Below are 27,438 nucleotides of genomic sequence, written 5' to 3' on the forward strand. Positions count from 1 at the left end.
ATTCCAGTGAATATTATATATACACACTTACATAAAAAAATATACATATAAAGATTTTATGTATGTCTATATCTACATAGTAGCAAAAGGACATAAACATAAATTAAGTCCCACAAAATCCCTAGCAAGTTTCATAAATATCAGAGAAAAAAATATCTCCACTCGTGAAAATGCTTTGCAGCTTCTCATAATATTTTTAAGGACTAGCTACTATTAGGAAAATGCATTAGGAATAGATAAGCATTAGCCATGGCAGAGACCAGAAAGGAGGAACCTGCTGAACCAGTGATCTGATTTCATGTTTCCAACTGCTTTTTACACCCTCTTACACAACCTCTGGTTTAGATTAGGCTTCCAAAAGAAATGGTTAACAGAACCCAAACACCCTGAAAAGTGATTTCATGAAAAAGCAACTAAAAATAGGAATATTATGTAACAGCTTACTTGACATAGCATAGGGTTATGTTAGTCTAAATCTCTGGGGTCATTTGGGCTCTGAAAGGCAATTTCATTTATCAGTATAGCTACTATTACAGAGAGGAAAAAAATCTGCAAAATCAGAGTAAAGAGAAGTACAACTCAACAGTATTATGCCTCCTACATTCAGCCAACTCCAACAACCAACAAAAACCAAACACATAAATTCTCTATGTCTTCCAGGGGGATTTTCCCCTTTTAAACAAAGGATTTACTTTCTACTCTTCCACTGTGGCCCCATCGTTTGGATCACTTGTTCCTATTTAGGTCCAATGTATCCCTTAGGAGTTTCAATGAGTTGTGAATTAATTGTTATTCACAAGCAAAAAAGAAAAAAAGAAGACGAAAGAAAGAGAAAAAGCAGGATTAACTGCAGTTGCCACTACAACTGCGAAGCGTGCATCTTGCACTTTCACCGTGTAAATAATGCACAGATCCTGCGGGAACATGCCAAACACCAGGATCCTTAATTAATGGAGCTCTTTAATGTGCAAATCAGGAACAAATTGCAAGTTCTGACTTGCATTGATTATGAAAACATTAATTGAATGAGCAAGACCCTAAAAAAAAAAAAAAAAAAAAACAGAATCCTAAGTCTTCGAAGAAACCAAAAGAATACAAAGCTCTGGAAAGCAGACAAGTCTGACTGATGTCTAAAATGCAAACCTACAACTGAGTGCTGCTCACTAGCACACAATGAATTTGAAAACAAGAAACAGAAAACCAACAGTTTGATCAGAAAGCAATCAGTATAAAAGCGTCTAGTCCACCAACATCTTGCATTAAGCAGAAAAATGAAGGCTCACTCTGGAAGCTTGCAGACACTGCTTTAAGAGAAAAAAATCACCTTATATATATACACACTTATATGTATATAGGTATAACAAAACAATGCTGTCTCTTTAAAAAGAAATTCATCCTATATAAATTATAGCCATAAACTTTTCCTGCAGTGCAGCCTAATTAATTCTTGTTCTATACACAAAGGGAAATGCTGGGTGACAAATGGGTGTGAAGCCAGAAAGCTGCCAGGTCTGCAAAACATTTTCTACTTCAATTTATAAGCAATTTTGCAGTAAATCATCAACCAGAACCTGGAATCTCAGGAATCTCTGAGTGTCCAAACCACATTATATCACTTATCAAAGAGAGAAGGAAAAAGAGTCTAAAGACATCTCATTTTTCAGTTCTAACCCACATCAAAATCTAGAAGCTCTGTGCAATCTATTATTCTCTTCTGGGTAAGGTTTTAGTATCAAAGATATATTTTTCAAGCAAAAAATGACACTATAGGTTGATGTAACCCATTCCTCCATCCCTGGAAGTACTGTATCATGTATCCATTACCATAAGAAATATTCCTAGACTTATCTGGGAATAAGCACACGAGTATTTCCCCCCTTCCCTCAATCCAAACAAAATGTTCACAATCAAGACAAGCTGAAGGGTTCAGTGGTGAGCCATTGTGAAAAAACAGGTGGGAAACACTCCAAGGAAATAGGCTACTGAGGAAAATAGAAACTTCCAGGAACAAAGAGAGCAGGGCTGCTCCTCTGCAGGCAGACCCTTCATTTACCCCTAACCTCTGCCAGACCCTGATCTGTTCTCCAAATCTGTAGTTTTACCTTTTCCAGTATGGCATATAAATGGAACTGTAAAGTATATAATCTTTTGAGACTGGCATCTTTCACTTAGCATAAGACCTTTGACATTCATCCATGTTTTTGCATTTATCAGTAGCTTGTTCCTGTTTTATTGCTGAATGATGTACCACAATTTATTTTTTTATTTATCTATTGAAGAACATTTGGGCTGTTGCCATTTTTTGATGATTATGAATAAAGCTGCTTAAAACATGCATGTGCAAGCCTTTGTGTGGATATATGCTTCTCTATGGTAAACATCTAAGATGTTCTGCTGGATATCTGGTAAGTATATGTTTAACTTAATTAAAAAAAAAACAAAACAAAACACTCAACTCTTACCCCAAGCGGCATTCTCACCAATAATGCATGAAAGTTTGAGTTGCTGTGCACCCCTGGTGTCACTTGGTGTTGTCAGGTGCTCGTTTTGAGACATTCTAATAGGTGTGTGTAGTGGCATTTCATTGCAGTTTTAATCTGTATTTCCCTCAACACTAATGCTTACATGAAACATTTTTTCATGCACATCTTTGCCATCATATATACCTCTCTTGGGTAAGTTCCTGTTCAAATGCTTTATCCCCCTTTTTTATTGTTCAGTTTTGAGAGTTCTTCATGTATCCTGGACGTAAGTCCTTTGTCAGATGTTTCCAATTTGCAAATATTTTCTCTAGGTCTGGAACCTGTCTTTTCATTCTGTGAACAACACATCTTTCACAGAGCAAAAAATTTTAATTCTGAGTTAGCCCAACCATCAATTTGTTCTTTTATGGATTATGCTTTTCATGTCATATCTAAAAACTCTTTGCCTAACCCAAGGTCATGAAGATTTTTCTCCCACGTTTTCTTCAAAACACCTTATAGTTCTGCTTCACTTTTAAGTTACTGATCTATTTTATGTTAATTTTTGTATAACATGTGGGCTACAGGTTGGAGTTCATTCTTTTGCAAATAAATGTGCTATTGCTATAGCACCATTTGTTGAAAAGACTATCCTTTCTCCACTGAACTGACTTTGCACCTTTGTAAAAAGTCAATTGTCCATATTTGTGTGAATCTATTTCTGAACTGTATTCTATTCCACTGATTAAGTAACCTTTAAAAGAATAACCCACAAAGAAAGGACAAAGTATGAGAGAGATGATAGCAACTCAGTTTCTTAAGCTGAAAAGTCAATGAACTACATAGTTATTAAAATGCCTAGGGACACCTGGGTGGCTCAGTTGGTTGAGTATCTGACTCTTGGTTTTAGCTCAGGTCATGGTCTTGGGGTCAGGGATAGAGCCCTGAGTCCAGCTCCATGCTCAGCATGGAGTCTGCCTGAGTTCTCTCTCTTCCTCTCCCTCCCTGTCTGTCCCTCCTCCTCTTGCTTGTGCTCTCTTACACAACCTCACTCTCTCTCAGGTAAATAAATAAATTCTTAGGCGGGGGGGAGGGGGGGAGAATCCCTAAAATTAAAAAGACTGACCACACCAAGCATTTATGAGGACGTGGAGTGACTGGAACTCTTATACACTGCTGGCAGGATTATGAAATTGTATGACCACTTTGGAAAAGAGCTTAGCATTTCTTTAAAAGTTCAACATATACTGGGGCCCTGGCTGGCTCAGTTGGTAGAGCATGTAACTCTCGATGTCAAGGCTGCGAAGACTGAGCACCACACCGGGTATATAGAGATTACCTAAAGTATAAAAAGAATTTTTCAAAAAGTTCTATATGCTAATAACCATGAGACTCAGCCATTCCATTCTTAGTTATCCAGGAGAAAGGAAAGTACACATCCATATAAAAACGTGTACACGAATGTTCATGGCAATTTTCTTTGTAACAACCAGTAACTGGAGCCAAAACAAACTGTGTCTGTGCCTCTAATGAAACATCCCTCAGCAGTAACAGGCAATGAGCTACTGACATATGCAAAACCATGGATGAACCTCAAAATAATTAAACTGAGTGAAAGCTCAAAAAAAAAAAAAAAAAAAGATACAAACTGTAGCATTCCATTTATATAAAATTCTAGAAAACAAACTATAGTGACAGGAAACAGATTAGTGGTTGCTTAGGGACAGGAAGAGGCAGGAAGAAAAGCTAATAAAGAAGCTCAAGAAACTTCTGGGGATGAGGAATATGTTTATTGTCTTCATTGCGGTGGTGGTTTCATAGATGTCTACACATCAAATTGTACAAATGCTGACAGGTTAAGTAAGCTGAAAATTGAGGACTGACCATTTCATTTAGTAATGTGGGGTCATCTGTGACCTTGGTGAGTAGTTTGGGTAGAATGGTAGAGATACAGGCTTGACTGGAATGGGTTCATGAGAGAATAGGAAAAAGGTATCTGTAATAATGAATACAGACTCTTTCTAGGGATGTGGCTTTAAAGGGGAACAGAGAGATGGGATGCATATACAGTTTACTGTATGTCAATTACACCTCAATAAACCAGGTTTTAAAAAGCAAATAAATTAATAACCAACATAACAAACCTGAGCAGGTTGACTCTAGTGCTAACAGTGAAGAAGAATGAGAAGAAGTCCCCTTATGGTCTGTGAATAAAACCCCAGAAGATTCAGGAACTGGCAGTGCTGGGCACCTCTAGAAGAGAAGAGCAAGACAGGGCTAAAAGCAGTCAGTATAGGAGATCCTTTCCCAAAGGCAGAAGCAGAGAACTTTATCTTCTGAGAGTTCAACATAGCATCTCTAGACAGGAGGACACCAGACATGATAGAGGACAAAGGCATGGTATTAAAAACAGAGGAAATAAATTTAAGTTCAGAGATTAAATGCTCAGACCCCAGCTTGCCCACCTGATCTAAAGATATTGACACTGGGGTTCCCCAAATATGGTCCATATAGATCACTTCACAATGGAAAACAGGGGCAGCCCTGGGTGGCTCAGCGGTTTGGCACCGCCTCCAGCCCGGGGTATGATCCTGGAGTCCCGGGATCGAGTCCCATATTGGGCTCCCTGCATGGAGCCTGCTTCTCCCTCTGCCTGTGTCTCTGCCGCCCTCTCTCTGTCTCTCTCTCATGAATAAATAAACAAAATTTAAAAAACAAACAAACAAACAAACAAAAAAACAATGGAAAACAGAAAAGAGCCCCACTAAACATACAAAACTTTGAATCAACTTTTTGGTACCCTCCTCTTTTTGTGTTTTTCTTTTTAAATCTTATTTATTTAAATAATCTCTACACCTAAATGAGTGGCTCAAACTTATGATTCTGAGATCAAGAATTACATGCTCTTCCAACTAGCCAGCCAGGCGCCCCAGTACCCTACTTTTAAAATCAACAGAGAGGAAAAGATTACCAAACGTCTAAGAAAAACATCTATCATGTTATACAGGGGTTAAAACAAAAGAAAAAAAAAGCATGGAGGGAACAAACTATGTAGGAAGCACACTTAAGAAAATATGTATCATGTATATCCTCAGAGAAATAACATCGAAATGATAGAAGAAATAAAAATACTGGATGGAAGGGTTTGAAAATAAAGCCGAGGAAGTATCTTAGAAAGTAAAACCAGGAGTGCCTGACTGGCTCCATCAGTGCAATGTGTGACTCCTGATTTTGGGGGTTGAGAGTTCGAGCCCCAAGGTGGGTATAGAGATTACTTAAAAATAAAATCTTAAAAAAAGAAAAAAAGTAGAACCATAATAGAAAAGAGAGAGAAGAGATCATGGAAAACTGAAGAGGAAAAAAGAAGGAAATCAGAGGGACAGACTAACATCAAATGATAGGTCCGATAGGTCCTCCCAAAAACAGAGGAGAGAAAATCACAAACAAAATAACTTCAAGGAAACTTCCAGGACTAAAAATTAGTATCCAGGTAGAAAAGGCCTGCGAGTACTCCATATAATGGATAAAACAGATCTACACCAAGTGGAGCATCATGAAATTTCAGAATTCTCCAGTCAAAGAGAAGTCCCTAGCTTCCAGAAGAAAAGGAAAAAACAGTAAGATCAGGAATCAGAAGGGGATTTTGACTTATCAAGAGCAACTTTAGAGAGTAGAAGGCAATGGAATATTTTATAGAATTCCATACACAATCAAGTGTGATGACAGAATAAAGATATTTTCAGACAATCAAGGTCTAAATAATTTACCTCTCCAGCACCATTTCTCAGCAAACTACTAGAGGATATACTTCACCAAAATAAGGAGTAAGCCAAGAAAGATCCTGGAATAGGAGATGCACAGAGGTGACAAGCTAAGGTAATCCCCAGAATGAGAGGGGAGATGTCAGCATGATAGCTGGGCATCAGAGGTGAACAGTCCAGATTAGAGCAGGTCAAAAGGCTCTGGAAGAGACTTCTTCAGGAAGATAAATTGGCAGAATATCTGATGCAACTGAGTATCTTGAGGGGAGATTTAAACAACTACAGAAAAGTTTGGGCTTAAATAACTGTACAGAAAATAATACAAACAGAAACGTAACAATTATTAACTCTAGAAAACAAAATGATGTGTGGGAAAGGACAAATAATCATAGTATATATATACTACATGGCTCACCTGTGAATGGTGTTTACACAGACATAATAATGTAAATACTGACTATTGATCTAACCAAATTACAATATACAACCACAAAGCGATAGAAACTGTGTATGAGTGTAGTAAGAACAAGAGCTAAATCCTCATTTTCATAATGAAGTACCAATAGATAATGCCTAAACTGAAAAATCAAGTAGAAACAAAACATGTTAATTAGAGATATGGGCAGAAATCCATGGATTCAAAAAAAAAAACAAAACAAAACAAAACAAAATAATTAAAAATATAATTGTTGCTTTAGAGGTACCTGGGTGGCACAACTGGTTGAGAATCTAACTCTTGGTTTCAGCTCAGGTCATGATCTCAGGGTCATAAGATCGAGCCCCAAGTCAGACTCCACATTCTGCGCAAAGTCTGCTTGAGACTCCCTCTTTTTCTCCCTCTCCCACCCACACACTCACATGATCTCTCTCTCTCTCAAATAAATAAATAAATCTTAAAAAAAAAAAAAAAAAAAAATATATATATATATATATATATATATAGGGACACCTGGGTGGCTCAGTGGTCAAGTATCTGCCTTCTGCTTAGGTTGTGATCCCGGGCTCCTGGGATCAAGTCCCACATCGGGCTCCCCACAGGTAGGCTACTTCTCCCTCTGCCTATGTCTCTGCCTCTCTCTCATGAAAAAATAAATAAAATCTTAATATATATATAAAATATATATAAAATATATAAAATTGTTGCTTTGGGACAGTAGGTTCTGGCAAGGGAGTGGTGTACACAGGCAGTAGATATTGGTTTTCCTATAATGCTTTATAAAATTATTTGACTCTTTATATAAAAATTTGGGTAAAAACTTAAAAGAGGAAAGGGGGGGGCAGCCCGGGTGGCTCAGCAGTTTAGTGCCGCCTTCGGCCCAGGGCCTGATCCTGGAGACCCGGGATCAAGTCCCACATCGGGCTCCCTGCATGGAGCCTGCTTCTCCCTCTGCCTGTGTCTCTGACTCTCTCTCTCTGTGTCTCTCATGAATAAATAAATATATAAATCTAAAAAAAAAAAAAAAAAAGAGGAAAGGGGATGGCTCAGTTGGTAAAGCATGTGACTCTTGATCTCAGAGTCTGAGTTCAAGTTCCATGCTGGGTATAGGATTACTTAAAAAAAATAACAAAATAAATACATAGAACATTTTTTAAAAATTAAAAGAAGAAAAAGTCCAAGGTAAACAGAACAGCTGGTGGAAACAGAACAATTCTAGGAACTAAAGTAAATTTAAAACAAAACTGAGTATTTGTAAGTGTACATAGTTTATATAGAAAAGGAACATTAATTATATAGAAAAGGAACAATTAGAAAACAAAGGGCCTCTTACAAATTAAAAAATGATTACAAAAAAAATAAAAATAAAACCTGGAAATCAGACAGACATGGAAAATCTTTTAGATACTAAAGCCAGGTTCAGCATCAAAAAGAGAGCAGAGAAAACGGAGGGAAAGAAATTAACAAAGAAATCTCAGAAGAGAATTTCCCCAAACTGAAGGAACCTAGTGTTAAGGCTAACAGGGCCCAGGCAGTACTCAGCACAACGAATGAAGAAGGACCCATACCCAGACATCTCTTCTGGCAATTTCAAAAAACCAAAAGTAAAGAGCTCAAATATTTCCAGAAAGCAACACAAGCCACCCACAAAAGAATGAAATTCAGAGCAGCAACCACCTCCTCATTAACAACATTCAGATAGGGCAGCCCCGGTGGCGCCTAGCGCCTAGTGGTTTAACGCCGCCTTCAGCCCTGGGGTGTGATCAGGATTGAGTCTCACGTCAGGATCCCTGCATGGAACCTGCTTCTCCCTCTGCCTGTGTCTCTGCTTCTCTCTCTCTGTGTCTCTCATGAATAAATGAATAAAATCTTAAAAAAAAAAAAATCAGATAACAAAACAATACTGGTAGGTTGAGCAGCTCCCCCTCAAAGAGGTTCACATTCCAACCCCCAGAGTCTGTACATATGTTAGAGTATGTTAACCCCAGAGTCTGTACATATGTCAGAGTATGTTAAGAGTCTGGGATGGGATGAGTATCCTGAATCAGCCAGGTGGCCCCAATGTAGCCACAAGGTCCTGATAAGGGGAAGGTAGTAGGGTCAGAGTCAGAGAGAGAGAGAGAAAGAGAGAGAGAGAGACACATTGGAGGAATAACACTGGTTTTGAAGCTGGAGCACAGCCATGAGCCAAAGAATGTGGTCAGGTTATAGAAGTTGGAAATGCCAAGGAAACCTTCTCCCCTGGAGCCTTCAAAAGAAGCAAAGCCCTGCTGGCAGTCTAGCTTTAAGAGTTCTCACCTCCAGAACTGTAAAATAATAAATATATAAATAAATAATCATGTGCTGTTTGAAGCCATCAAGCTTGCAGTGATTTGTTGCTGCGCATAGAAAACTAATATGGAGCAGTACTTTTGAATTCTGAGGTAAAGTCATTTGCAATCTAGAAATTTATACCCGATGAATTAAGACTATATCAATGAAGAATGGAAGTACAGTATTTTTAAATCTACAAGAATGCAAATAATTTACTCCCCACACATTTCTGAGGAACAAACTGACAAAGTAAACTGAGATAAAGGAAGACAAGAGCCCAAAAATAGCTTCAAGAGCAATGAAAAAAAAAAAAAAAAGAAAATCCTAAGGGAATGACTGTGCACTAGTCCCAAGGAAACAACCAGTTCAAACTGGGAAAATACAATAGAAAAGATGGTATGATTTAAAGTTTGGGGAAAAAAAAGATTGAGCTAAAACTGAGCCTCAGGGTGGGGGTGGGGGCGTAGGGATTAGAGACCTAAGGGGAAAATGATGTAATAGATTAATAGTCTGAATGTGAAGCAAACAAAAATACAGCACGGTTTTAAGCATCTGGTGCAGGGTTTTTGTTTTTTAAAGATTTATTTGAGAGAGAAAGAATGCGTGCACACATGAGCAGAGGGATGGGCAGAGGGAAAGGGAGAGAATCTCAGACTCCATGCTGAGTGCAGAGCTGGAGGCAGGGCTACATCCCAGGACCCTAAGATCATGACCCAAGACAAAACCAAGAGATGCTCAACCAACTGTACCACCCAACCGCCCCCAATACAGGGTTATTAATAAAAGATCTACTGGAACCAGGAACTAGAAACTTGAACTACACTAAGAACATTCTCCTTTAAGTGGCCCAGGAACCATGACTCTGAAAACAAAGGAAAAAAAGTTTAAGTCTCCAGTTCTTCCCCGCCCTGCTATTATACTTTATTTACATGGTAATAACACAGTAAATGCGGTTTGCAGGTTTTCAACTCCTGGGGTCAATGCATGGATAAAGCACTGGGTTCTTGGTTGTAGCGGCAGGGCAGACTGTAAAACTGGAGCAGAAAGAAGATGGGATGGACTATCTCATATGCTTTCCTCAAAATTTCTGCTGTCTCATCCTCTATTCCTCATTCACAATTTATGACCTTGGTTTCTCTTTTGACGAAAACAACAATCAAAAGAGAATTTTCACAGACTCCTACCTATCGGTGCCTATTTATATACTCCCTTCCCAGCTGTCATGACAGTTAAATTGTCCACACTGCTATCGAAGGACACCCTTCTTGTGCATAGTCCCATCTCCACTTACCTACTCAAGGACATTGCTACAGCAGATGGAGCATTCTCCTCAACATACAAACATGCAGCTTACTTCTTGCTTCTCAAAATAATCAAAACACTTCTCTGACTCCACATCCTTCTCCACCCAATGTCCCATCTCTCTGCTCCCCTTTAAAGTCACATCCCTACAAAGAATTGTCTAAACTCACCATCTCAAATCCCTTTTTCCCATCCTCAGCAAACCCATTCCCGTCAAGCCCATATCCCACTCCACGAACAGTGCTCACCAAGGTCATGGCTGACCACCATGTTGCTAAATTAAATGTTAATTCTCAGCTTGTTTAACCGGTCAGGAGCATCTCATCTTTCATACCAGAGAATAAATGAATCAAGAAATAGATATAGGGATGTCTGGGTGGCTCAGCGGCTGAGCATCTGCCTTTGACTCAGGTCATGATCCTGGAGTTCCCGGATCGAGTCCCACATTGGGCTCCTGCTTATCCCTCTGCTTATGTCTCTGCCTCTCTGTGTCTCTCATGAATAAATAATAAATTCTTAAAAAAAAAAAAAGAAACAGATATAAACAAGCTACCTAAAATTATAGAAAATGAATAAAATGAGACTAAATGTAAGGCAAAGGGTTCCTGCTGTCTTCCTGAATGCTTCTGTACTGCTTATTCTGCTCCTGTATGATATTAATAAAATTATTTAAGCATAGGTTTTGAGACACATATAACAATAATAAAGGAGAATAGCATCTCATGCAGCAGTTAGGTTCTCAAGCCTGAACACAAAGCAAATATCAAAGTTCTGACAAAATGACTTGAAAACCCCTAAAACTGCCTATAGGGTTCAGCATTGTACTGTCTCCACAAGCTCAACCTAAGCAGCTCCTCCCCTCAAACTCTAGGACCACAGCTAGTTCAACAGTTAAACACTGCTGTAAATGATTACATTTAGGGACCCTGCTGTACAAAGACTGTGTGCTAGAAGTCTAAACCCCAGATTCAGTCTGTCTGATGAGATGCTCACAGAAGGGCAACTACAGATCCCACCCTCCATCTCTGACGGGCTTCCTTTGTGGGGCCTATGGGAGGCGCCACTGGCTCACTGAATACAATGGCAGGCCGAACTTCTGCACTACTCAAGCTGTTTCTCTCTCCCTCTTCTTTTTTTGGCCAGGCACCTATAGTTAAAAGTGGATTAATTAAATGTCCATATAATGAGGCTCCAGCACACAATGATGAGTATAGCTTCCCGGTGAATATAGCAGGTTGAGTAACCCTATTAGCAAACTGCTACTATTACCAGCTACTACAGGGTTGCTTCTTGCTTCTGTGGCCAAAGACAACCCTAATTCCTAAGGAACCCAAACCAGTAAAACAAATTTTCTGACTAGATTGGTTTCAGCTGTTTACACAGTTCCACAGCCCTAGGGCTCAACTCTTCAGGGTAGGTAGACTCACTGCAGAAGACTCTGACCCTCTCTTCCTGGTCCTACCACTTAGTTACTTTGGAAAAGCACTTGCTCTGCGATCCAATTTTACTCTTTGTATAATATAAATGCCTAATTAACCAGGTTGGACAAATTAAGTAAGTAGCTCAATAGGGACCAAAAGTCTTCCTACACAAAACTCATTCTCTAATAAACAGACAAAACACAGCATATGTTTAAATGCTAAATCAAGAGGTATTGTGTAAATATCAAACAAAAAGTTATCAAGAGATGATTGTCTTCATTTCCCACCTACAGTTTAGGAAAAATAAGAGATTAATAATGCTCTGAGGTAGCAGGAAAGGAGGAAAACAACAGTCACAGAAGAGAATTTCAATTGTTATAAATCTTCTAAGGCCAACAAATTCCAAAAACCTTAAGAAATAAAAAGGCACAACCCCTTGGTCCCAGCAATTGCAGAGAATATAGATCTATGCTGTCCAATACAGTATCCACTAGCCATATGTAGCTACTGAGCAGTCAAAATGTGGCTAGTCCAAATTGAGATGAGTTGTAAAAGTAGGATATACTCTGGACTTCAAAGATTTAACATGAAAAAAAAGATATATAATATACCTTCTTATTTGTTGACTACATGTTAAAATATTTTTGATACATGGAGTTAAATATCAAATATATTACAAGTTAATTTTACGTGTTTTCCTAGACTTTTTCTTAACGTAGTTAATACAAAATTTTAAATTACATATGTGGCTTACATTATATTTCTATTGGAAGGGCTACTTTCAAACAAATTGCACAAATATGTATGTACAAAGATGTTTATCAAAGCATGCTTTATAAAAGTGAAAAGCTGGAATAAACCTAAGCATCCATCAATACAGATTGGTTAAATAAATTGCAGTAAATCTATAAAATGGAATATTCTGTAGCTACTGAAAATGCTGATGTACATCTAAATATACTGACATGAAATGATATATCAAGTAAAAAAAATAAGCTTACAAAATAGTACATATTTATAAGATTCCTTTCTTTTTTCAAAAGGAGCATGTGTATGTGTATGTATGTGTATGTGTATAAGCACAGAAAAGGTCTGAAAGGTTATTCATCAAAATGAAAACTGTGGTTACCTCTGGGCAGTAGGATTGCAGGTAATCCTTCTTTTCTTCCTTATGCTTTTATGTATTTTTGAATTTCTGAAGTAAGCATGACATAATTTTACAATAAAACAGTAAAGATATCTTTAAAAATGAGACATCAGCTAAAAGAAAAAGATCAATCTTTTATTACTTTTGCTAGATGAAGTCTACAGTGACAAGGGTCCTTAATCCGACACAGTGCTACACTAGGAGAAGCTTGCAAATACCTCTGTCCCAAGCTACACTTAAACTTACCCTATAATTAAGAATGTTTCAGGGTTCTACATATCATTTGTGAAAACTCTGCCATGAACCCATAAGGTATTAACAGAGAGAACACAGAAACGCACATTTGTCACCTAAGGCAGCCAAGTAATTTAAAAAGGGAGGGCTGGGACGCCTGGGTGACTCAGCAGTTTAGTGCCTCCCTTAGGCCCAGGGCATGATCCTGGTGTCCCAGGATGGAGTTCCACATCGGATTCCCTGCATGGAGTCCACTTCTCCCTTTGCCTGTGTCTTTGCCTCTCTTTCTCTCTGTGTCTGTCATGAATAAATAAATAAAACCTTTAAAAAATAAAAAAATAAATATTTGGTATCTTTTGAATTTTGAGCCCTGTGAATCTACGCCTACTTTAAAAATAAAATCTAAAAAACAAAACAGAAACATTATCTATAAAAACTCCATGATTGCCCATGACTTACTCAAAATTTAAAAAGTTATTCCTAAGGGGCACCTGGGTGGCTCAGTCAATTTAGTGTCTGACTCTTGATTTCCTCGCAGGTCATGATCTCAGGGTGGAGAGATCGAGCCCCAAGTCAGGCTCCAAGCTCAGTGTGGAGTCTGCTTGAGATTCTCTCTCCGTCTGCCCCTCCTCCAGCTCACACACACTCTCTCTCTCTCAATAAATAATCCAAAAAAAAAAAAAATTTATTCTTAAGGTGTCTACTGGTGCTGAGATCAAATTAGCATTAAAAATTGTAGTCTATTCAATTCAAAATAGTTGAAGGGCTGGGGTAAAGGCCAGAGATTGTGGAGAAGGTGAATATGAACGAGAAGTGGGAAGATGCAGGGGAGCAAAGACAATGTAATTTATTAATAGTGGAATTTGTTCTTATACTCGTACGCAAGTAAAGAACCTCAACACTTCCTCTCTATATATTACATTATACTGTGTTCCTGGGTTCTTTTGCTTATGGGAAATAGCAAAATGTCAACCATTGTTTCTATTAAAGGTCTTTAATGATATTGCATTTTAGACCTGTAATGAAACATGGTGCTCACTGCAGTTTGTAATGCATCTCATTAAATACATTAATAACATGCATTTCACTAAAAGGTCAACTTATTATGGCTGAAGTTTGGCTTTCCTTTAATCACTTCATTTAAAGCTACAGAGCCAACTCTGAAAAAGATAGTAGAGAGTGTCTGTTACAGAAATCCTCTCAATTCTCCCATCCATTAAAATTAGTTACACTTACTAAGAAATCACTGTTAATGTTCTTATATGGAGTAACAGTATTGTGATTTTTCTTTTTTAAAGATTTATCTATTTATTTTAGAGAGAGAGAGGTAAATCTATAAGTAGATTTTAGAGCAGGGGGAGGGGCAGAGGGAGAGGAAGAGGAGGGAGCCCGAGACACTGAGATCATGACTTGAACCAAAATTAAAAGTCAGACACTTAACCGACTGAGCTACCCAGGCACCTCAGTATTATGGTTTTTTAAAAAGTGCTTTTAAAGATACATGCTGATTTACTGAAAAAAATGATAAAGCATCTACTATTTGCTTCATACAAATCCAGAAGTAGAGGGAGAGTTAGTATAAATATAAATAAATAAGATTGGCCAGGAGTTGATGACTGCTTAGCTGGCAAAGGCATGTGGGTTCATTGTACAAGTCTCCATGCTTTTATGTAAGCTTGATATATTCCATAATGACAATTTTTAAATAACTCATGCTCAGGTTTCTTTCTTCCTTATGTTGCTGCCACCAACATAAAAGACCTGCCTCCTAATCCTGTAGGACTTTTAAAGAAGAAAAACAGAGAGGAAAAAGTAACCTCTTTAGAGAAAAATGCTTTTGCCACAGGAAAACCCTTAATTTTGCTAAAGCTACTTTATGACTTATCACTTCTACAACTACTTCAAGAGTTATAATCACCAACATGTAACACCAAGGTGATTGCAGACTAAGTGCATGTGTATTGGGGAAAGGAGATACTGATCTAGTTTCTGAAAAATAGAGTGGAGGGTGCTGACATTAGAATAGCATGCTGCAAAGAAAAAAAAAAAAGAAAAAAAAAAAAAAAAGAACAGCATGCTGCTCATCAGTTTAACTATGGTTAAAATCTCCTGCTTTAGAGGCTATTTTAGGACTATGAGAGTAAACAGCAATGCTAAAGACAGAATATATCAATCCTGAGAACAGGATCCCAGGTGTAATGAAACTGACGTTGAGAGGATAAGAGGGGTCTGAAAGGAGAAAAAATTAGAAAGGCAGGAGAACCCAAACAGCATTCACAGTGTCACCAAAGTCAAAGGCAAATATGTCAAGGAAAGGTTGAATGCTTCAAAGAGGCAGTAGCTGGCTTTGGTGGCAAGGAAATCTCTGATCATCTTTTCATAGTTATGAGACAAAAGCTGAATTGTGAGCATTAAAGGAGAATGTAACACTACACTTTCCAGAAGGAATGCTTAATTTAAATTATATAGGAAATTTGAGTACTAATAAAAAGTCAAAAAACACTGAAGACAATGAGGATGATGGTTATTATACTGATGACCATCATTCACATGACTGATCATTACCAAATGCTTCTTTTGGCAGAAAAATACCCATGCCTAACATGTGTGCCAGACACTATGCTAATGCTTTATACTGATCATGTCCTGCAATCCTCACAATCATACTATTGCCCTCTCTCTGTGAAGTAACCTGCCCAAGGTCACATAGGTAATCCATTGCCAATATGGATTCTAAAGCCAGGCGGGTCTAACTTTAACTCCTATAAGACAGTGCACTGACAAGAGATTTATTAGACAGTAAGTTCCAGTGCCTGTTCTGGGGTCAGTACATATTCAGCCTTGGTTCTACACTAGCCATATAGCACAGTATAAATGGTGCACCCAGAGTAATACAGCCCAGAAGTTTTTCTTAAACCGTTTACCAAAAAAAAAAAAGAAAAAAAAAAACAAACAAAAAAACAAAACGTTTACCAATATAGGGAGGTATTACATTTTTATGGCTGTCATAAGATTGAAAACAAACAAAAATTAGCCACCCTGGGGCATCTGGCTGGTTCAGTCGGTAAAGAATGTAACTCTTGATCTTGGGGTCATAGTTTTGAGCCCCTCTCTGGGTACAGAGAGGATTTAAAAATAAAATCTTAAGGTGCCTGGATGGCACAATCGGTTGAGTATCCGACTTAGTTTCAGCTCAGGTCATGATCTCAGTGTCAGAGTCTGCATGGGACCCTCTCTCCTTCTCCTTCTGCCCCTCCACCCCATGCTCTCTCTCTTTCTCTCCCTCTCAAATAAATAAATATTTAAAAACAAATCTTAAAAAAAAATTAGTCACCCATCAGATGTGCAGAAATGTTACTTACTAGATACTATTGAAGAAACTATCATTCAGGTTAGAATGAATGATAGAATATGTGACACTAAACAAACATGCCTTTCTTCTCCCTCCTCCACTGCAATCCACCCTCTCAGATTGTCACAGACATCTGTCACATTTATTGCAATGCACCAATGAGACAAAGAGGGAATTGGTTAAGTACAAAAAAAGATTAAAAAGATCAGAACAGTTGCAAAATAAAAGTAAATGATACTAAAGTAGCTAAAGAAACTAAGTTACACTCAAGAATAAGAATGTGTCCACCTTGGGATCCCTGGGTGGTGCAGCAGTTTGGCGCCTGCCTTTGGCTCAGGGCACAATCCTGGAGACCCGGGATCGAATCCCACGTCGGGCTCCCTGCATGGAGCCTGCTTCTCCCTCTGCCTGTGTCTCTGCCTCTCTCTCTCTCTCTCTGTGACTATCATAAATAAATACAATCTTAAAAAAAAAAAAAATGTGTCCACCTGACAGGGACTAACTCTTAAATAGCAATATTTTAAGATGAATTTTTTTTTTTAAAGGCACAGGCTCAAGTAAAAAGAGTAATAATTAACAAAATGGAAAAAGTCTCCACATGTAACACTCCAGACATTTAACCTAGAGCAGTCTGGGCCTCCCTCCAAAGCAGACCAGGAATTAGGGTACCAGGGCATTAAAAATAGAGAGATGGGGCACCTACCTGGCTCAGTCAGTAGAGCATACTACTTTTGATCTTGGTGTTGTGAGTTTGAGCCCCATGTTGGGCACAGAGTTTACTTAAAGAAAGAGCGGGAGGAGGGAGGGAGGGAGGGAGGGAGGGAGGGAAGGTAGGTAGGTAAATAGCAGGTAAGTGCTCCAAAAATCTCAAAAATTTTGAAAATTGCCAATTTATCATTTATTTAAGAAGGGGAGAAAAACTAAGGGAGGGATAGAAAAGATCCACCCTCACCGTATCCGTGGGGTTCCTGACTTCAGGTACCCCTGATGGACCTGATGGCTGGACCCTAGGAATCAATTCCTAATTACAGCACGTATTCCGGGGCACCTGGCTGGCTGAGTCGGTAGACTGACTCTTGATCTCAGGGTTGTGAGTTTGAGCCCATGTGTGGCACAGAGTTCACGTTTAAAAAAAAAAAAAAAAAAAAAAAGGCAGGTATTTTCCCACAAGAGAGGTTTGCAGGATCCCCTACCATAGAAATCCTAAATATTTACTTTCAACTTTGAGGTGATTCTATCTAGAGGCAGATGTCCTCCCCGGGTCCCTTCCAACTCTAACTCCATGGTACCATAAAAACAAGTTTTAAAGAGCAAATGAAAACACTTAAGTCTCAGCATGCAAATATGGAACAGCAATTCCAACCACAGTACACTAAGCCCAAATCTCCCTCTGCCCCATTCTTTGGTGCCCTTGGGCACAGAGCACAGTCCACAGGAGGCAAGGCATGTAACACTTCAGACATTTAGGCGGTGCAGAAGACTTTTAAATAGTAAGGTAGGAAAGCTGGAGTTGGCTCTGCTATGCATGAACAAGCTCTATAACTTTGGGCAACCCATTGTCTCTGGGCTCTAGTTTTCTTATCTGTAAAATGAGGGGACTGCAAACCAAGTAATTTCTAAATTCATCAGGACACCTGGGTGGCTCAGTGGTTGAGTATCTGTCTTCAGCTCAGGGTGTGATCCCACTCTCAGAATCAAGTCCCACACCAGGCTCCCTGTGGGAGCCTGCTTCTCCCTCTGCCTATGTCTCTGGCTTTCTCTGTGTGTCTCTCATGAATCAATAAATAAGATCGTTTAAAAAAAAAAAAAGTAAAAACTATTCTGTACCATATTATCACTGAAACTAAATCTCTTCAACTGTGTGGTGTTGCAAATACAATCCAAGTATATCCCAACATATACTCCAGTGGTTCTAAATATCCCCATATGACATAAGTATTCTTACTATTTTTTAGGGCGCTGGCAAATTCCAGGCCCCCTTTGTCCTTGAAAATAGGGAAAACATCTGGTTGAGGAAGTTGATTGGTAGTCAACAGAGCTTTTTGTAGCTTGATCCTTCCTTCCAAGAGCTGGTCCCACAGTGCTGAAAAAGAAAAAAGATTTCATTCCTCAGTTACAAAATCTTCCTGGGTTGGGGGGGTAGAGAGGGGGTAGGACAGGAAATCACATCAGTCTCTACAAAGCATGGCTTTATCACAGCTTCCTAGCACAAAAATACTTGCTATTATAGGAAATAAATTCAGTACCTTGGAAGCAAGTATTTGCTATACCAGAGAAGGAATGATGAAGCCCCAAGAGAGGAGAAAACTGTTTCCTCTTCAATATTCCACAGTTGGAATGCCTGTGTGGCTCAGCAGTTGGGTGTCTGCCTTCCACTCAGGGCATGGTCCCAGCATCCCAGCATCAGACCCATGTCCAGCTCCCTAAGGGGAGCCTACTTCTCCCTCTGCCTACATTTCTGCCTCTCTCTGTGTGTCCCTAATCAATCAATCAATCAATCAATCAATCTTTAAAAAAATATTCCACAGTTGTTGGAAGCCTGGGTGGCTCAGTGGTTGAGCATCTGCCTTCAGCTCAGGTTGTGGTCCTAGGGTCCTGGGATTGAGAACCACATAGAGCTCTCCGCAGGGAGCCTGCTTCTCCCTCTGCCTATGTCTCTGCCCCTCTCTCTGCATCTCTCATGAATAAATAAATAAAATCTTAAAAAAATATATTCCACAGCTGTCAAAGCACTAGAACAGAACCAGCTGAGCAGCTCAGTGTAGAAATGATGGGCTAAGCACAGAATAATGGGGCTTCAGGCCTCTAGATAGGGGAGGCAGGTCACAAACTAACTGGAATGACATAGGAGTGCAGGAACAGCCAAAACAAACAGGAGATCAAATGTAGACACTTAGAAAAATAAGCCAACAGCAAACCGTGTACAAACCTATCTGGTTCTTCACAGCTCTTCCTTTCTCCACTTCCTCGGAAACTCTGACACCGGAGAAGGTCATCACTACACCATCATCTTCACTATTTTTGTCTGCAGCCCTGTCTTCATCACTCTCACCCGCGGAGTCTTCATCTCCATCCCCTTCTTCCAGGCCACTCTCCTCCTCTCCATCTTCCTCCTCCTCACTGCTACCGAGGTCATCCATTCCTTCCGTGAATCTTTCAAAGTCACTGATGCTCTGGACACTAAAACCTGGTGTTTTCTCAGGGCGGCTTCGGCTCCTCTTCTTCCAGGCCAAACTGCTGTCCCTGTCATTATCAAACTCCTCTTCCTCAGCAGCACTCATGGCATCCTCATCAGATCCCTCCAGACCCAGCCCCTCTGAATCTCCATCTCCAGACTCTTCCTCATCAGATACCTCCTTGTCTAAACAAGAGAAGAAAGAAGGAAAACAAGATGGATGTTACTTTGAGACAAACACTAGGCTGCATCTTTGATTTCAAATAAAGGACTGCATGCAGCATCCATCAAAAATAATAATAATAATAATAATAATAATAATACATATTATTATTATACTCAATTCAATTCAAATCTTTATTGTACATCTACCTCGATAATGCTACAGGGAAAAGCAAAGGTGAACAAAAAACATGGATCTCATTCTAACAAAAGGTTCTAGTGGAAAAAATAGACCCTTCGAAACTTAACATAGGGCTTGAAAACCCAGAGAAGGGGGAAATTTTAAGTGTAGGGCAAGTGGATTTAAACAAGGCTTTTAAGAAAGAGGCTAGTAGCCTTTGATCTGGACCTTGAAGAATGGTAAGATTTCAAGTAAGGAAATTAACAGTTTTCCCAAATCTACATCTGAAAAAATTTAATTCATCATTAAATGTACAATCTATATCACTACAGTGTACCCTGTTTATTACGTACTTATTAGGTACCTATTATGAGCCAGGTGTAGATAAAAGCCAGGAAATAACAACTAGAATGTAACACCTATGGGGAAGGAAGGGTTCATAGCTTGGTGGAAGTGGTAGATATGCATGGTAACATTCATATTATTACCATTATAATGTCATTAGTACACAGCATATGGAAAAGGATCCATCTAACTCTCCTGGAAAGATGAGGAATTGGCTTCATGTGAAGGAGACATTATAATTTTACTGATTAAGCATAAGTAACAACTTAATATGATAGTCTTCTGTACTTCTTTAAAGAACTATTTAAACTCAAGATATGGAGAGGGCTGTCAAAATATAAATACAAAACTAAGAATAAAAATAGCAGAGATTAATGATTAAGTTGTTTTTATGTGTGCCATTTCTCATATTAAGGAATATTCATAGAGTAGTAATTAAGAGTATAAATCTTGGAGTCAGACTGCCTTATTTGAATCCTGACTCTTCTGCTTACTAGGTATATGACCCTGAGCAAGTTATATAAACCACTCTGTCCCTCAATTTCCTTATCTGTAAAATGGGGATAAATACTACCAGCTCCATAAACTATTGGGAGTATCAAACAAAATGATACATGTAATGTTAACAGTAACAGCATCTTTGGAAGACTTACCGTGTTCCAATCTCCTAGCACTTAAAGAGTTTACCACAATGCCTGATAAATGGTGAAAGCCCAATAAATATAACATTTGTCTCACAATTGGGCCCTTTATCACTCTCTAGGCAAAGAATGTGAAATGAGCTTATCAGGAGCCCCCCAGAACTATACCAAGGGCCAAATCATGGATATCATAACCTGAATGATAGTTTCTTCTATAGTATCTGTGGATTCTCACCAAGGCACCTCTCTAAAGGAAAAAGAAGATGGCATCCACTCAGTAATCATCATATCCAGCCTCTCCCTTTTTTCCACTGAGAAACTTAGGGTGTTTTAAAACTCTAAGCTGGTGTCCTCACAGTCTTCTAAGGCTCTTACAGGGAAGAGGGAAAGATTTTGCTATTTTTACAGTGGCAAAAAATGAGCTTCACAAATTATTCTTATACAGTGACCCAATCAATGCAAGACTTGAAAAACTAAAGGAAGGAAGAGGGTCAGAATCCATGAGTAGCATGTTCATCAGATGCAATTCTTTTTCAACCCATAGCCTTCTCCAATACCCAACACATATTGCCTTTTCTTTCCATTTTAGGGTGAGGCATTAGGCTAAACATAAGGATTATAGAAACTTAATGGCTCTGAGCTTTAGACTTGCTTATGAAGCGAAATAAAGTAGCTCTTAAGATTCTTTCTAATGCCAAAATCATGGTTTCTCCTAAGACAGTACGTGGACACACACACACACACACACACACACACGAGACTTGCAGAGATCCAAAAAAGAATAATAATAATAATAATAACCCCAAACAAAACCACAAAAAAAAAAAAAAAAAAAAACCCACAACTTTAAACAAGTAGGGAAGAAAGAGAAAGTATACCAAGCAAACATCTACTCACCAGATGAACCTGGCAGGGTCTGCTCCCAGTGGTCCTCCTTCCAAGCTTTTCTAGAGGTAGCCTTGCCAGAATACCTTTTGTCTGTGTCCAAGAGGGAGGCTGATGCCAGTTTTCTGATGCTACCCACAGCCAGGAAATCACCTTCCCCATCTTCCCCTTCATCAAACCTGTCAATCACTCTGGCAGCAGTGGCTGTAGGGGAGGGGTGGGGCGGGGGAAGTCTCCAGGTTAGAGGGAACTTGAACGGTAATCCCGTCCAATCCTTTTAACGCATCCTCTACAAAATCCCAACTAACTTCCAGGAAAAAGAAACGCATGACTTCTCAAGGTAAGACCACTACCGTATTGCCGTCCCTGAACAGAAAGTTGACCTCTGCATCTACTAGCAGGGCCTATCTCTACGCCTTGGATCATAAAAGCTAGCCTAATCCTTCTTCCACTTGTGACAGTGGCTCAAATATTGTTAAGTCAGCCATCTATCCTCCCTCCCTCCGTCCCATCCCTAAGGGAGCTTGCTTCTCCTGGCTCACCCCCACCCCCACCCCCCTTTTGGCTGATATTTCCTAAGACACGGTCCAGCACTCACATTTATCCTTCCTTATTCTTCCTTCCTCACACTTCTCTGATTCAAGTCTAAAGCAGGATTACTCCCAACCAGACCTTGGACACCAGCTTACAGAACAGCAGTCGCATTCGTCAGCCCCTGAGCAAGTGTCTCGAGGCCTAAGGAGGCTTAAGCAGCACCACGGAATCCCACTTCTTCCTTCAATCTCCAAGTAAGTTCTTAGGGGCAGGCCGCCTTAAAAAACAAAACGGCTAAGACTGCCTTCTCACTTCTAACTCAACACCAGTAAGGGCATCCTGAAAGATACCTAGTCCCACCAGCGGCCAGACCCTAGCTCCCTGCAACAGCCCTGGAAGCCTGAGGCCCCGGGATGCTCCGCCCACCCGAGCACCCAGTCCAGCGTGCGGGTCCGAAAGGAGCCGAAGCCCTAGTGCTCCCGGGAGGCGGTTTCCCTCTGCGCGGGGGAAAGCCGAGTGGGCCAGGCGGCGAGGCCCGGTGGCCGGCCGCTGTCGCGCTGCCCGGCGCTGCCCTGGGCCGGCCCCACCGCTCCGCACGTGGCCTTTCCCCAGTCGGGCCTCACCCTCCTCCGGGTCGGCCTCGGGATCCGCCTCACGCGGGCGCGGGTTCAACAACTGCTCCAGCTGCAGCGCCAGCGGCCCCGCCATCGTCACCAGGTTTCGCTCCGCGCCGCTGCTCGTCAGCGTGCAGCCCAGCCTCAGCCCCGGCCCGGGCCCGGACGGCTCTCTCCCCGCCGGGGCCCTGCAGCCCGGGAGACTGCTCGCCGGAACAGCCCGGGACCGCGCACAACCCCGCTCCAGCTCTGGGCCGGCCACTTCCGGGAGGCGCGCGGGAGGGGGCGGGGCCCGCGTGTCACTACGGGCGTTGCTAGGAATCAGGCGGAAGCGCGCGGGAGGCTGTAGGGAGGGTCGCCGTCCCCGCGGGCGTGCGCGTGCGCGTGCGCGTGCGCGGAGGGGGTTGGTGTTGGTGGGGGCGGTCCGGGAGCGCGCGAGGGCACGTGGCCGCCGTTGGCGCTGAACAGACGCTGCGTTGTGCCGCGGCCCTTGTCGCCTTTAAGATTTGCCCGAGAGCTCCCGGTGCATGGAGCCTGCTTCTCCCTCTGCCTGTGTCTCTGCCTCTCTCTCTCTCTCTCTATGTGACTATCATAAATAAATAAAATTAAAAAAAAAAAAAAGGTTTGCCCGAGATTCGCTTAGAAATAAAGTGTAGTGTGGCCGTGGCCTATGATGGCTGATTTGAAAAAGACGAGGGAGTAAAGGGTGAGCATCTCCAGCCTCAGGTGCGCTTTCAGGGACGCACAGACTGAACCAAGATGGGTTTGGCATTTAACAAGTTGGAGGAGGCTGGGGCCGGGCACATGCCTGTGACCCTGTGGTGGGCAGGCTTGAAGAATCCCACATCAGGGATGTGCATGTGTGTGTGCCGGACTGTTGGCGTCGTTATTAACGGGAATAATTAGAAATAGCTCCGGCGGGCAGCCCGGGGGGCGCGATCCTGGAGACCGGGGATCGAGTCCCACATCGGGCTCCCGGTGCATGGAGCCTGCTTCTCCCTCTGCCTCTGTCTGTGCCTCTTTCTGTGTGTTTCTCATGAATAAATAAATAAAAATCTTTTTAAATTTTTTATTTATTTATTTATTCATGAGAGACAGAGACAGGCAGAGACAGAGGCAGAGGGAGAAGCAGGCTCCACGCAGGGAGCCCGACGTGGGACTCGATCCCGGGTCTCCAGGATCACGCCCTGGGCTGAAGATGGCACTAAACCGCTGCGCCATCCGGAATGCCCAAATAAATAATTTTTTTTAATCGCTCCGTCTGTTCATAAATAAAGAGTGACTACAGTTTCTCCGAGTAGCCTTGTCTTAGGGAAAAGGAGGTGGTGGCGATTACTCCGTATCCTCATTATTGGTATCTGTTCGAAGGTGAAGGCATACCCAGGCCCTTGAAACTGGTGCACAAATGCAGAGAAACCTGTACCGTTAGAGGGGCACAGGTAGACTCAGAATCTAAAGACTTAATAGGATCAAGTTAATTACACCCAGCCACATGGAAAGATACAATCCCTTTGTATTCTCTCCTTCATGAAGTATTCCCTAACTGCCCAATGTGTGGCAGGCACTGCTAGATGAAATACAAAGATGAGTAAGTTAAATTCTCTCCTGAAGGTGATCAGCCTAGGGGGGCAGACAAACTTGTTAACAGAACAGGCAACAAGAGATGATAAGGGTGAGTTGAAAGTGGTGTATCCTTCCAATGTCTGTCTGAGGTCACCTGTAGAAACTTAGAATGCCCTAAACAGAAACTGCATCAGAAGAGTCCAGAAGACTGTTAAGGGAGCTGGACAAAGTTGGATCCCATAGCTGAACAGCCTGGGAACCCTTAGCTCATCAACTGTTTCCTGTGAAACTTAAGGGAGGTGAGGGTCCCTGACTTTCACAGTCTCAATATGCCCTCAGGGTCAAGATCAATGAGAGACCAATCCTTTAGTGAGGCTTGCTCCTGTCCCCTTCCTAGGTGGCTGCAGAGGGGAAGGAGAACCTGTCTATAGGGCAGCCCCCCTCAAACAGGAAAGAGAAAAAATGCCAGGCTTTACCAGCAGCAAGAGGATTCAGAAAACAGCTTTGTTTATTTTTGTTAACATATCCCCTATAATTGCAGTCTGGGGCCTATGACTGGGGCTTCCAGAGGAAAAAAACAAAAACAAACAAAACCCATGCGCCTCAGGCTGCCACAAGGAGCCTTCGCCTTGGACTTCAAAAGAACAAAAATGTTTCTCTCCACATTTAGGAAACTGCCTCCCCCAATCCTCCTCCCTTCCTATTTTGAACAATGGCGCTTAGAATCCCTGCCTTCAGGGTAAAGAAAAGGGAGAAAAGAGGGAGGGAGGCAAGACAGGTCAGAGACCACCTCTAAGCTGTCAGGCAAACAGGACACTAGTGGATGATTCTGGGTAGAAAATGGTTAGAGTTCTGCTTATCTACTCTCCCTTCTCCTTCCCGGTCCCCACTGACTTGGAAAGCCTTGGAAAGACTACCGTACTCTAGTCACAAATATCCCAGGGCCCCTCAAATGCTTCTCCTGCTTTCTTATGCCACACTGAGGGTAGGGAGGGGGAGACAAGAGAAAAGAATTCTAGGACTTAATATGTAGCTGAGAGAAATTGAGGCATGGGGCAGGGGAGCACCCTCCTAGAAGCCCTCTCTAGGGGGCCCTCCCAGCTTGCATGCTGGTGTCTTGAGAAGGAAAGAGGGGTTTCCTGGTGGGAACAGGTCTGGAGATGGAGAGTGGACTACAAGCGAGGATATTTCAAACCTATACCTCCTAGAAGAAACGTAAACCTCTGAATGCTTTGGGGATGAGAGACAGCAGATTTGATGACCAGAGGGATGGAAATAAATGGGAGCACTCTCCAAAAAGAACAGTCCTCTCCCGTGGAGGTCAGAGGGTCTCCTGGCTCACAGTTCTCTGTCTGCTGCCTAAGGTCTGCAGAGTGACAGGCAGAAAAAGGGCAAGGGTGACATTAGGTTACCACCCCACCCCCACCGTTGTCCCAATCAACTATTCCTATGACTAGGTGTTTCAGAAGTTTAGGGAAACCAGGTTCTTGTCTGTCTCTCTTTCCAGATGCCATGAATCCCCAGGTCCCTGCCAATGCCAGTCCTGGCTCTCCCTACTTCTCCCACACCTTGTCTAGCCCTGATGCAGTCCTCCTTCTCCTCCAGCCTGGAAAAGTTGGAAGGGTGAGCCTCGGCTCCCTAGCCCAGGGCAGATGGTGGCTTCCCCAGGTTGGAACCCTGAGGGCAGATGGCCAGAGGCACAGAGGTGGCATCTTGAAGATGGCCGCAGGGAGAAAGCTAACTGCCAAGCCCAACTCGAGAGGAGACTGCCCTCCTAGGAGACTAGGAGACGGGGACCGCTTGGGTGCTTCCTGTGACCCTTGAGCCTCTCCTCGGAGCGCCCAAGCGGCCGCCTGCGGATGGTGCCGCCAGCGCTTCTCTGCACCCGAGGGCCAGAGGTGGGCAGCGCTGCTCTGATGGGAAGGAGAATACTCCCTGATATTTCTAGACCTCCTCCTCTCAGGCGGCTCCAAATCTGACTGCTAAGCTTTGCCACCTGTCCAGGTATTTGTTAGGGTTCAGTATACAGAGTCAAGGGGGGGAAAGACTGCCCTGCTGCCACGGTCAGAGAGAGGAAATAAGTCCACACTGAGCGCCCAACTCAAAACGCTTCTTAACAAGTACCCGATTCCACAATAAAGCTGCTAAATAATTCAGCAGCCTTGATAGGAAAATGCAGCTTCCCATGAGCGTACGTTCAGTTAAATGAATGTCTTTAAAGGGGGTGGCTATAATGAATAAGTTGGCTGTGATTTAATGTATATAAACGCTAAAAGGGTAAAAACAGCCGATCCAGGGATTGCATGCAAAGCAGATAAAGAAATGTGCCATATGCAGAAGCTAGGAGTTTCAAAAGTCTCCCTGTATTTCATAAATTTGGATTTCTGAAAGAACACTGTCAGGTTCCTCCCAGTTAGTCCATCAAAGACAAACCATCATATAGATGCAGTGAAATATTGCTTATTTTAAAGCCTTCCCTGCAGGAAAGATACACTTGGTTGTGTCTTAACAAAATATGAAAACGACAATGGAAATTACATACCGTTTAATGTAAAACCTTTGGTTTTTAAAACGAAATAAATAATCCGGACTGAAATCTAGGTGATATAGAGAAGAAATTCTGGAACTCTAATAGCATCTAATATTAAAAACACACACGCATCCCATAGTAGATAAATATTTAAATTCCTTCCATGTTTAATGAAGGCTTGGAAGGGATTGAAGTACTTTTTAGAACCTATTGGCAACTCCCGGGTGAAATTTGATTTCTCTATTGGTTATTTTTGCTCATCTTTCAGAGGAAGGTAATAATATGCAACCTGTGCCAGGCAAAATAGTTTTTCCCTCTAGGAAACTTCCAATGTAACAAACATTATAAAACAGCTACTTCACATCAGTTCTCTGAAAGGA

At 41.4% G+C, this 27,438-nt stretch overlaps 1 protein-coding gene across 6 annotated transcripts in view; it reads right to left on the reverse strand.

Moving 5' to 3' along the window:
• AATF (apoptosis antagonizing transcription factor) overlaps window positions 1–23,223 on the reverse strand; it is a 105,704-nt gene extending 82,481 nt beyond the window's left edge. For 3 of the 6 annotated variants that reach the window (XR_013354245.1, XM_077852313.1, XM_077852315.1), the window contains exons 1-4: window positions 22,975–23,221; window positions 21,830–22,021; window positions 19,358–19,789; window positions 18,374–18,511 (exon numbers count right to left, since the gene is read on the reverse strand). Coding sequence is in view for 5 of the 6 variants with exons in the window: in XM_077852313.1 (XP_077708439.1) it covers window positions 18,374–18,511; window positions 19,358–19,789; window positions 21,830–22,021; window positions 22,975–23,059 (847 nt within the window). In the remaining variant the exon portion in view is untranslated. Of the gene's footprint in view, window positions 1–18,373; window positions 18,512–19,357; window positions 19,790–21,829; window positions 22,022–22,974 lie in introns of all 6 variants that reach the window. The other 3 variants (XM_077852311.1, XM_077852310.1, XM_077852312.1) reach the window with 2 other exon arrangements.
• Window positions 23,224–27,438: the final 4,215 nt, after the last annotated feature.

Source organism: Canis aureus, chromosome 16 (genome assembly GCF_053574225.1).
Source record: "Canis aureus isolate CA01 chromosome 16, VMU_Caureus_v.1.0, whole genome shotgun sequence".
Lineage (NCBI taxonomy): Eukaryota > Metazoa > Chordata > Mammalia > Carnivora > Canidae > Canis > Canis aureus.